The sequence below is a fragment of the Dreissena polymorpha genome, chromosome 4 (genome assembly GCF_020536995.1).
Source record: "Dreissena polymorpha isolate Duluth1 chromosome 4, UMN_Dpol_1.0, whole genome shotgun sequence".
Taxonomy (NCBI): domain Eukaryota; kingdom Metazoa; phylum Mollusca; class Bivalvia; order Myida; family Dreissenidae; genus Dreissena; species Dreissena polymorpha.
Window position 1 is genome coordinate 97,011,430 of NC_068358.1, and position 13,271 is coordinate 97,024,700.

The following is a 13,271-nucleotide window of genomic DNA, read 5'->3' on the forward strand; positions in this document are numbered from 1 at the left end:
GCGAACTGTTTAAACGTTGCTACGGTGTGTTTTGAATACTCAAAGACGGGTCACCTGCAAAAATAGAAAGACCATAATCGATCCCAGCAAATGTGAGATGTGACATGTATTGAACATGTCTGGAGTTTTAATTATGAATGAAAATTATCGCTCTCAAATACAATACTCTACAAATGCAGTGTATATATCTTCAGTTTATATACACCGTTACGAGAGTTGTAACAACATCTTAGATGACTGTCGTTTCCATATATATTATGCAAACACAAACTTTATAACTGTTTTGACATTGTTGATATACATATGTTTAGTAGTACTTTAGCCTAAAACAAAATTTACACCAACAAAAGACTGACTTGGTCGATCGAGATGCTGAAGAACCAATTACTTCTGCTGAAACGTTGTGGGTTTTTTTTTGCCAATGGGCGCCTTGTTGGTTCGAACTGAATCATGCATTGCTGAAACTTGTCACTGGAAGGGTAATAAAGCTAGCAAAATCTATGTGTGTGTTTGTTTTTTTCAGATATGACATTCACATGCTTCGCTGGCAAAATCAGTGTTAAGAAATGAAAACGGTTCATTTCATACAGTTTGCGGCATCTCTGTTCCATTTTGCTATTAACTGTAAGTTACAATTCCCTCACTCTGTGTAAACTATCACAAATGAGCTAATTTCAAATTTATCAAAGAAGATCTGATTTTGATAAGTATTTATGTCCAGTGAATTTAAAAACGCACTTTCATATACATAGCGGAGATAATATTATTCTATCAAATATTCTTGTATTATCATGTATTCACATCACTTTTGACACACTCATTACAGAAAAACTGTTTACTATGTGCGATTGCATCATTTGTTTTAAAAATGAGTCCGTAAGTGTGAGTGTCGCAATCACTTTATGAGCATTTCAATAATTTTACATAGAAATATGCTATAATTAATGTGTATCTGCTATAAAAAGAATAAATGTAAACCCGTATATTATCGGTGTAAAGTGCTCTATTCCAAACATTAAAAGGCATTACTTTAGGGCAAGTATATAACGTGTACAAACTATAGTGTAATGTTGCATTTAAATTAACTATATCATGCTTAGTTGTTCGAACATTTCGGGAAATTTAATCTATGCAATAAATATTTTTAATTAAACGTCATCGACTTTTGTTCGAATAGTCGCCTATACGTTGGAAATCCTTAGAAACCATGACAATACACCACAGTCGATTGCAATTTTTTAAACATTAAATTGAAGGTAACTGTTCTAAACATAACTGTTGTGATATCAACTAAAGTGCACTGGTATAATTTTTAGTTTCCGAGCAAGGATCCAACGAGTTGCGGCTACTACACTATCTATTCGAAGATAGATTTTACAGTCCGTTCGAGCGTCCAGTGGCGAACGAGTCCATGCCGATAAGGGTCAACTTCACCTTAGACCTTCAACAGATCATTGATGTGGTAGTCGGGGTTTCGGAAAATATTTTACTCTATACATAAAAAAATGTTGTCATTACTTATAATAACAGGGCGAATAGGTAGTCAACTCATAGTTGACATTCATATGTTTTTTTCATATTGCGACATATTTCAGTATGATGGGTAGACATATGTCGACTTTACCTAACGTATGCTAGACGAATAGACACAGTTAGGTTTAGTTCGTCCGAGGAGTTGCAAATTCTTTGCAGCATTTCATTCCTAGGCGGAAAAATATGTCGTCACCACTTAATTCCTTCAATATATTGACGAATAATCAGCTCTTTTTGATCGAAGATTCATATTCTTGTATTTGTTTATTTAAACGATTAAAACTTATTATGAAATTTCCGTTTGTTTTTCCACATTTGATTTAAAGTTTTTCAAAGTCAGTAACAAACAAACAAAAGTGTGTGCTCTAGTTTTGCTTCATCTTAAAAACGGATTTTCTAACGTGGCTAGGAAACTTTTAAGGCAAGCTTTGGTAACATAGTAAAAATAAATTGTTTGGGCCGTATGATAGGTTCATCGTCAAAATTTGCATTTTTACGAGATATTTCTATTCCGGTAATGTTGGAACGTCCAAAAGTAGTTCCTTCATGTTCTATAAAAAAAAATAGATATTTTTTATTAAGTTTAAGACCACGATGAAACGATTGTCATCGGTTTTTGTTACAATTGTCAATCATTTTAATCTCACCGTTAACGCTGTTATGTTCTGGAGGGCACATGTTCAAAAAGATTACATCGACGTGCATTTGAACGCGTTGTTATTATTTATGCCTAAGATTGATTGTTTTTAAATCATTGTTTAAACTTTTTTAGGACGAGAAGAACCAAATAATCCATACAAACATCTGGTTACAAATGGTATGTTTTTAGCAAATGTTTAGGTAGTACCCGCTAGAAATGCACTTGAAAACTATAAAGTTCTCATTGTAATTGCGAAATATTCGCCGCACATGATAAAATTCAAAGCGTATAGTAAGCTCTTTATCTGTTTGCTAAGCCAATAAACCACATATTTGCACTCTTACAAGTGGAAATCCACCTAAATCAAGTTAGGTGAAATTCTTTCTTCAAATTGTTATTTATTTAATTTAAAATCAACTAGAACACTCAAAACGGATATTTATTTATTAATTTATTTATCTATTTTATTATTTATTTATTTATTTATTGGCAGAAATGGCGTGCTTCCAATCTAGTCTGGGACCCAGCGGAATACGGTGGAATAGACTCAATCCGGGTACCTGCCCAAAAAATCTGGCTGCCAGACATACTTATGTACAACAGGTGATTCCGCGTGCGAGAATGTATAAAAAATAACATTGGTTAGGCAACAACAAATAACATAGATTCTAGCAAAAATACATCCTTACATTGCAAATAAGTCTTGAGAAATACTAATTATTTAATAATGTCTTATTGACATGTATCATCAATTAATCAAAAATGAACTTATATTTTGCTGATTGGTTTACTCAATGACAACAACAGCTGTTATTTCCCGAGAGGCATTTATACTTGTGCTTTCATCCCTATGTCGATTTTATTCTAGCTCGTTGGGAAAACATATTTTTGCCAATTCGAAAGTTATAAATGAGTATATAGATATAACAAGTTACATTTTTATCAAACATTTTATTGTGCCAACGATCTAGCGCAGACGAGAAGTTTGACGCCACGTTCCACACGAAGGTTGTTGTCAATAGCGACGGGTCCTGCCTCTGGGTGCCTCCCGGCATGCTGAAGAGCACGTGCTCCATAGGTGCGTCCGCTACACGTGCAGCAATTATTAAATACAGTTATATTTGTATATCAATACACCTGTTTATGCTCATATTAAATTTTGAACCTCTTAGCTGGTCATTATAATGCAAATGGGCACTCAGATGAGTCTGTATTTTTTTGTAAAAAGTTAATATATCTTAAAACGTATTGTCTTGTTGGATGTCAGAGCCATTGACAATCCATTGCTGTTATCGCATATAGCAGACCAAATGCTGGATCTTTAGATCGCAGGACAACCGCATTTATTTTGATAAAACTTCGAGTTTGTCACGCCGTAAAGACGGTTCTACCCGATTTCATTTTTACAAGGGTTGAAGAGTACGGTCAAGTTCTACCCTACTAAGGAATTTAAGTTCTACTTTTCTGTTACATTCTTGATACTGACATATGCATTTTGATTGGTCCTGCACATGTTTAATATTAATTTATGTAATTTCCAACGATATAAATATTTAACTCTAATTAAGATGGCAAAGTTATCGGTAACATATAGTACACTGTCTTTATATTTCAGTTACATTGTATTTCATTGAATACGTACACCAATGGCAATTATTTGACTAAAAGCATACGTCTCTTTTTATCGCTTTGACATTTCTATCAGACGTTTCTTAATGCATTTTCAGTATATTTTTTTTAAGTTGAACTTGTAATATTGTTTCATGAATATGGAATAAAAAACAGCATGTCATGCGTTGTAACATATTTAATCTTAAAGGGGCCTTTACACGTTTTGGTAAATTGACAAAATTAAAAAAAAGTTGTTTCAAATTTGCAAATTTTCGTTTTAGTTATGATATTTGTGAGGAAATAGTAATACTGAACATTAACCATGCTCTAAAATATCCATAATATGTATCTGTTGACGATTTGAAAACCTGAAAATTATAAAGCTTTCCAACGCGAAACGATTGAATTATTTGGACATATCTGTTGTTGTCGTTATATTTTGTTAAACTAAGATGATTTCTTATATAAAGTAACAAAAAACAGTCGCTCATAACATTATCACGGATGGCCGAGTGGTCTAAGCGGAAAATGTTTACTCCAGGACTCCAGGGGTCAGTGGTTCGAGCCCAGTTGAGGGTTACTTTTTTTCTCTTTTTTTTAAATGTATTCTTGTTTTTTTAACTGGAGATTTTTAAGTCAAATGTTTAAGTTTATCAATATAAATCATTTAATGACAAACTTCAATGCATGCCAAAATCTGTGGAAAGGCCCCTTTAAACGTAACGAGCGATTTGCATTTAATGGTATTGATGGGTAATACTTCAGTCATATCGATTTTTTTCTTCATAAAAACTTAAATGGAATTGATCTGAAAAAATTAAACATTCCTTGTCCATAACTCGCATTTTAGATACTTTTTATGTTGATTACTGCTCTCAGTTTCTTGATTAAAAAACAATATTTGGACATAACTTATCTTAATTATTGTAAAATATTGATTACTTCAGATTTATGAAATGAAACATAACAAATCATGACTTCTGTATTGTATCTTTTCGTCAGAAAGTTTAATGATGACTTAAATGTACTTGATCTCAAAACCGATTTTTAATATAAAAACAGCTTGCCAATTAGTAGAAATTACAAGGAAATATATTTCCAGAATAACCGTTCTCGGCCTTTTATGTCATTTTTTAACATTAGCAGACACGACTAATTATGTGATGCTACAACCACGCAAATTATGGGGAACGAGTGCAGATGCTTCTGCCATACAAACGTCAAAGAGACTATTATTGGGACCAACTTATTTTATAGCTGCTTTGTTAAACGAAATTAAATACATTTGTGGAAAAAAATATCTCAGTTTTTCACAATATTCATTTATGATATTTAAATTAACTAAGATTGAAAGTTTAAATGTGATATTTATTTGTTGCTATTAAGAATTATGAGAAAGGAACATTTAATGATACGGTATACATTGACTTTATGTAGGTATAGGTCGAACGATAGCACAATATTAACCTGAGAGTTATCATATTAGCAACCAGTGGTCATTTATTTATAACAAAACTTGACGCACGCTGCGCACACACACAAACAAATACCATCTACAGAAACATTCATAAATAAATAGGTTTCACCAGCCGGACAGTGTCAACATGAATAAAATAATGTATCGTATCTTGCTTTTTATGTCTTTGGTGCATACTAATTTAGTATGAAGGCACAATTGCTTTGTGTTAAATATAACGACTGGCAATGTTTTAACGACGTATATTCGTCGAATGTCAACTGTTTTAGCCACTTAACCCATGAATTAAACGACTATATGGCACTATGAGCAAATATCTTGTGAGTTTGCGAGTTGCAATTAGTTAATGGTAATATGTATGTAATGTGGGCCATGACAATATACGTTGAAACACGATGTAAACTTGTGTTTTGCTCATCGTATCCGTAAAATAATACTTCTCTGCTATTTGGCCAACATGTCATCTGTAATAATGCATGTCTTTTTATTTTGAAGTGTGCCATTTATCCACAGTTAACATGCCTTCTATTCATCCGACCGTATGTCTGCACAATCGCAAATCAAAATCTAGAATGAATCACTAAGTTCGGTACATGTTATCATACAACATTGTGTTAACATCCGTGTAATAACGTAAATATATATATATATATATACTAAAACATTGTATTGACACATTTGAACTATTTTCTCCAGATATAACGTGGTTCCCGTTTGATGACCAGAAGTGTGACATGAAGTTCGGTTCCTGGTCGCACGACGGTCGCTACCTTGACCTGCATATGGAGGATCCAAACGGTGGTAACACTCAGACATTCTATAGGAACGGCGAATGGGAACTCCTAGGTAAGAATTGAATGATGAAAACACTCAAAGTCAGTATATATACGAGTGTAAATAAGTAAGTACTGGAGCAGCACAATTACTTTTTTCTTCCTACAAAATGGTTTACCTTAAAAGACAGACAAGATAATAGATATGTTGACAAATGTATATTTAAAACTAGGTTTGCTCAAATGTCCGCAAAGCAAGAGGTTTGTTTTGTTAAGATCGGTAGAAAATAATAAAATTACAAATTTTTTGCGCGGAACAAATTTTACGTCATATAGTTCACTCAGAGACGAGAAATCAAGATTTCCACGAAAAATCAACACACCTAGTTTTTAATATCACATGGCTGGACAGAAAATTATCAAACTAAAACTAAAGAAAGTCAATAATTAATCGCTATTAATAATATAAGTAAAAGTGAAACACTATAAACTGATACAGAAAATACCAATAAGGGAGCAGCTAGCTTGTGTTACATAAACACATGTATACGCTTATGTCATAATAGTTGTTTTCAACAAATTAGTCGCCGTTCAAGAAGACTTGTTTGTGTTGCTTTTGCCTATTTACTGCGTGATTCCTTAAAAACCCAGATCACTTCCATACTTGTTTATTTCGCACGTTTCTTAAGACAATAACAACTATTGCAAAAGCTACAAATTGAACATGCGTCCCACTGTGTCCCGACTTAAGTTCTTTCCTATGACATATTTATGTCTGGGCAAAAACGAACTGACGACTGAACCGTTTCCGCTTCCAATATCTCAAGTACTTGCACGGGGATCTTTTCAGTTCCATTTGCTGCAATATTGTTTGCCAGACATCATTATTATACGAGCCTTGTTCTGAGAAAACTGGGCTTAATGCTTGTGCGTAAAGTGTCGTCCCAGATTAGCCTGTGCAGTCCGCACAGGCTAATCAGGGACGACACTTTCCGCCTAAACTTGATTTTCGGTAAGGAGGGACTTCCTTGAAACTAAAAATACCATAAAAGCGGAAAGTGTCGTCCCTGATTAGCCTGTGCGGACTGCACAGGCTAATCTGGGACGACACTTAACGCACATGAATTAAGCCCAGTTTTCACAGAACAAGACACATACATTCAGTCAGTACAAGAGTGCTCTTCAAGGCTATATTGTTTGATATATGGGATTTATCCGAATTACGCGATTATTATTGTTGCACTTCACAAAAGCGCATAATGAAAAAAATCAACAATACAGAATCACAACATATGACATAAATCATTTATATAAATAGTGAAATTGTAAATGGTACGCATGTCGATTGAGCATTTATTTCGTGAACGGGATTGATTTCTTCATGTCAGTTGTACAAGAGTTATAATGCATATAGACTTAAGATGAATATTAATTGGCTGATGATTGATCCTCTGACTTTTAAAGAGTTTATCTTGACATATGCTAATACTACACAAACACCAAAATGTATATGTTGTACTTATAAATTTCTATAGTGATCTGTCATGCTAAATAATCCCCTGCATCACTGTACTAGTTAAAGACCATAGAGATATCATATCATTCGTGAAACAAAATGGTAATTAATAATTTTAAATTGCAGAACTCTAAGGCTTCAACTAAAAATGTCAAATATGTCATTTCCTGTTCTACATACTAAACTGCGCTGGTTGTAGAACACGTAGATGGACACACAGTCCTTAACCTAGAAAAATGACTGTCACATACTGCACATATTAACTGTCAACATATACTATTAATATGCATATGATAAAAAGTTGTGTATCCATTACGATTAATGAATACATTTGTTGCATTGACTGTTTCATGTGGTAGCAAAATGTTGTGCATGTTACATTTTCACATTTATTTAAAATACAATATACGAATATTTGTTAAAGACATCTTATCCCGGCGTATTAATTTAGTAATATTAGTAACCTATCGTGTTATACCATTATCAGATTCGAGCCAACGTTTTAATTAAAGACATTCTGTGTGAGGTCGCCAGCCATCTTTTCGACATATTCACCTCCTATTGTGATGTGTAGTATATCACTAAAGTAAACATTACTAGACAATGTGTTGCTGAGATGAGTGTATGGGTACGAATTATACTTGTAACTAATAATAATTGCAGCAATAATAAAACCAGTCGTTATAGCAATGTATTCTTATTCTTTAACAAAGACAATACACCATTATCACCATAAAAACGCTTATCGCTAACACATGAATACTTCAGTACTAGCATCAATTATCCACCAAGAAAGAAGAGTGCAGTAACACCGCAACCATCATCCCCATATCTATTACCGCTATAAAAATTCACTCCATGTATCCCTCAAAAATTCATCGTTATAGAAGAGCGCGCTAGTTTAAAACAAAGACAAAACCACCTCCACCATCAGCATCACCACAATAATGAACAACACATATACACTGCAGGCGTGCCGGTAAAGCGTAACGTGATGTCGTACGAGTGCTGCCCGGAGTTCTACATCGATCTGGTGTATACGATCCACATCCGGCGTCGCACCCTCTACTACGGCTTTAACATCATCATCCCCTGCCTCCTCATCTCCTCCATGTCACTGCTGCTCTTCCTCCTGCCTCCTGACGCCGGTGAAAAGATCTCCCTCGGTGCGCTGGTAGTTTTGGGATTTGTTCTTTAAGTAAATGTTTCGACAGCATTTAATGTTATAATCTTTGTGAAAATGCTTTGACAACACTTGGGAAATGACTTTTTTATTTTATATAATTTTAAAATTTTGACAAACTTTACGCTATATCTATCAATGTAACTGTCGTTCGGAACGTATAACACCTTTGTATAGCTTTGGGAACAATTTACAATCGTAATTATCCGTATAAATTCGTATATAAAGGACTGCGTTCACTGAATTCAATCAAAGGCACTTCTTATGCATCAAGTACATTTTTCACCATGTATAATGTATCTACCGGTGCGGATTTCGTAAAAGAGGATATTAACAAATGAATCTTATTTAACAAATATTAAATAGAGATTGTATTTGAATTGATCCACGACTCGATGAGTTATCATTAAACGAGAAATATCATTATAAAAGTTAAAATCATTAATACATATTTTGCACGTGGGCATGAGCACGTTTTCGACTAAAGACTGATTTTTATAATCGACCAGTTAGCAACCGTATTGTTGCTTACATACACATTTTAAAAAAAACTTACAAAAAACATACAAAAATATGGTATCGATGACACTGTCTGAAGACGAAATAATTTTTCAATATTTTCTTCAATCGGAACGTACAACACGGCGAAACGACACCAGCACAGTGTAAGAGCGTCATGATCGAATTATTTAATGTAACTTTCAAAAACATGTTCTCGAGCAGCAATGTGCGAAATTTCATATTGATATCTATAGCCGTTTTAAAGAAATATAAGTTATAAAATTGAAGTATAAGAAGTGCATGTCATTTTTGCAAGCTTAAGTTGTCATTTAAATTATACTAAAACTACATTGGCATTTTTCCATCGTCTCCTGGACCCTCTGTTCGTACAGGTGTGACCATCCTACTTTCGCTGATGGTATTCCTGTTGTTGGTAGCTGAGACCATGCCGCCCACCTCGGACGCACTTCCGCTCATAGGCAAGTGTCGGTATCCTAGAAGCGCTTACCTCCATGCACTGGTGATTTAACAACGACAGTGTTTTTGTTTCCTTAACAACTCACACAACTTTTCAAATATTTGTCATCTGGGCACATCATTTATGTGGTTACGTGACAGTTATTGTAGGCACGATTCCGCTTCCAGCATATGTCAAAGTAGAGAACATTTTTGGTCTCTTCCTCATCTCCCAGTCATTCTATGCAATATCGTTTATAACCATTATTTGCATAACGGAAGGCTTAGTCTGTCATTCATGTCTTCTGACGACGTACTTTAAGGAGAGAAATTATTTGCTTTATTATGGTGTTTTGGCAGACGCTATTTGTAGACGTGATAGTAGATATAAGTCTTCATATTATGGCTGGAAATTGCCAAAAGATAATAACGATATTTATAAACTTGTTGTCTGTAACCAGGAAAATATATAGATAACATCATATAAAGGTTTAAATTTTTAATCATAGTAAATGAGTTGGTCTGAAACGGTTTTCATTTTCATGTTATCAGACAATAAAAATTCAAAATCCAAACCAATATATCTAGATCTTCAATGGTTTGTGGCATTTTCAGGTATCTATTTTTGCTGTATCATGGTCATGACGTCGCTGTCAGTCCTGTTTACAGTTGTCGTTCTTAACTTTCACTACCGCGGACCGGAAACACATGAGTTGCCAATATGGGTAAGCTGCGGGTATTCCCAACAAGGTTGCGCATGCGCAAATTGAGAATTTCTCAATTAAATATACATGATGCGAATGGTTCCACCCGGGGAACGAACTTTTTTTTTTCTTATGCTTAACTAAACCAGCACTAAACAGATGTTTAAAGACCGAGCATCGAACATAAGTTCTTTTTCCAACTTAAAAAGTTATCAAGTGAAATTCCAGTTGTAGCCAACGGAGAGGTCCATTATTTATGACCAATGGTCAAATGTCAAACAACGACACACAAACATACTTCAAATACGTTCAATGTAGACAACAACGCCAATCTTACAACTTGTTACGATTTTGAATAAACTTATTTCAAACACTTTTGGTTGGCGCACCACACCAAAAGTAGGCATGAAACTTTTCAAATATTTTCTCAATTGTTAATGAATGAATGTTACCAGTGGCCTCTCATGCATATGAGTAAAATACATGATACTATCCGTAAGACATTTTAGTTAAGATATGGAACAATCGCCGGTAAATACAAAACAAGAAATTAAACTCATAACTTAATAATTATTAATTGTATTCTTGGTCTCATCGCATTGGAACGGTCTATGCAAAATATCGGGGTATTTAACCGTTTACAACTTATTAAAATCTAACTTGTCAAAAAGCTCTTTAACCAGGTTTAATTTCGAGTCTTATCCCTTTTGAATTGGCCCGTATTATTGCAGTCATTATTCAAGAGTTACTGTGTACATAGAACTCAACCTAAATATATTTGTTGAACAGGTAAAAATTGGTGTCAATACAGCGCTTGCAGGAGTCTTGTGCATGCAGAGACCCCCAGCAGAAAAACGTCGCCAAAGCGTCTGCTGTCATAGGTTAGGAGACATTCCACTAGGTGATCGATCTAACCATTTCTTGCTTCCAAATTTGTTGGAGTCCGAGGACGAATACAGATACCAACAGGAGAACAATGGAATAAGCTACCTTACCCGTGGGGATTCAGATCGGAGCCGTCCACCAAGTGTTTCGCTAAATGATGGTACCCCGCAACAGTATCCTGATGGAAGATTCTTGGAAAACGCTAACGGATTGGTGCGAAATTTATCGAGTATTTTAATCGAGGTTCGTAAGGTAACAGCAAAACTTCGACAAGAGGAGGAAGAAACAGAAATTAAGAATGAATGGAGATTTGCAGCGTTGGTTATAGATAGGCTGTGTTTGTGGATATGTTTGGTCACCACGCTCGTTTCCACTCTCGCCATTTTGTGCTCCGCGCCACATCTCGTCGCGTGAAGTGTGAGAGATTTTAATCGTAAAAAAGGCGTACTGGATTTGGTTTTCGCTTATCATAGAGCATTCACTCGATGATTAACATACAATTTGCGACTTCAATCAAGAGGTTCTGTTTGCTTTTGATGATTTTTATCTTTCGTCACTGAAAATAAACACAAACATTCTAAGAAAGAGATGTTGGTGAAAAGGTTAAGTTTTGAAATGATTAATTGTTGGAATATGTGTGATTGTTTGAGAAATGTATTAGGGGCGATTAAATAATGACTTGGATATGATGGTTATAGACTGGTTTAGAGGTTGTTTAAATATACATGTAAGTGATTGTTTTATGTACAAATGTGAATGATATCTATTTGTGTTCTGAAGTTAAACTTTACTCTTATTTTGAACTATAATTCTGTTGTTACTCAGACATGCAAGAAAACATTTCACGTTGAACTGTACGTTTTAGTTAGCTATAATTTGCATTGAAACCTATGGAACTCATGTGTAAACGTGTATACAATTGTACTTAAGACGCTTTAGAAGTCGAAAAGGTTGAAATATGTATAAATGCACATTGAAAAATGATATATTTAAAGAATTTCAAAAACTTCAAACATAGTATCACCATAGGTTTTCACGTTTATGTAATTAATATGATTCGGTTCTTCACACACCAAAGCAATTTATATCAATATAATGTACTGTGAATAAGAAGACATATTTCCCTTTACACGAACGTGTTGCCAAAGCCATTGCTTTGCAGACCGATTTGAGGTTTACTAGTTTGGATTCAGTGATTATACGTACATGTTCTAAAAGCAACATGTTTTGACTACTTTGTAATTATATTATTCTATATTTTTCCAGAACTTTATTAAAAAATGTCTTCCGTTATTGACCATATGCTACAATCATAATAAAGCATTATCACGTGTATATACGATACGTCTGTTTGTTGTTGGGTTTTATTGCTATATTTTAGAATATAGTTGTCAAATCGCAAACATAAAACATTTCTTGAGTTGAAGATTTTTAGGAGTGTTTTTCTTGCAGTGTTGTGTCTTGAGTTTGCTGTCCTCATTTTCACTCCATTTGTTAAATGCATTTTATGCCAACTAAAGAGGTTGGTTTTTGTTAAATGTGGTTGAACATCATTTGCGTTGTATTGACTCATTTCACTTCGAGAAAATAAACATAATATCAACATCAATCGCTAGTTTTAGTTTGCATTTCAGATATTTACATATACTCATATATTTTTATAATGTAACGAACGGAAATGAATAGTAACGGCGATTTTCTTTATTGAAGAAACATTTGACTTAAAATATAAGACTTTATTATTTTAGTAATAACGCGATCTTGGAGAAAATACTGACGACTAGTATGTCTCACAATACCCATCGTAAAGCATTATTTATTAAGAAAATACAAACCATAATAGAAGTCCCCTCATGAAGGATAGCTCACGTGCACAGTAATTTAAACCGGTTTTGTAAATAGCATCACCTTCAATCAAAACTTTCTACCCACAATATGAATGACTGTAAGCGAAAATGACTCGTTCAAGTCTGTGCGTGCTGTGATGAAAAA

At 34.2% G+C, this 13,271-nt stretch overlaps 1 protein-coding gene across 1 annotated transcript; it reads left to right on the top strand.

The window, feature by feature from the left end:
• The first annotated feature begins 566 nt into the window (after nucleotides 1–566).
• On the top strand, nucleotides 567–12,571 carry LOC127878640 (neuronal acetylcholine receptor subunit alpha-7-like). Its single transcript, XM_052425168.1, has 10 exons — nucleotides 567–624; nucleotides 1,317–1,462; nucleotides 2,306–2,350; nucleotides 2,667–2,776; nucleotides 3,145–3,251; nucleotides 5,958–6,107; nucleotides 8,522–8,716; nucleotides 9,627–9,713; nucleotides 10,306–10,415; nucleotides 11,184–12,571. The coding sequence occupies exons 1-10, from the start codon at nucleotides 567–569 to the stop codon at nucleotides 11,691–11,693; spliced, it is 1,518 nt and encodes a 505-aa protein (XP_052281128.1). The 3' UTR covers nucleotides 11,694–12,571.
• Nucleotides 12,572–13,271: the final 700 nt, after the last annotated feature.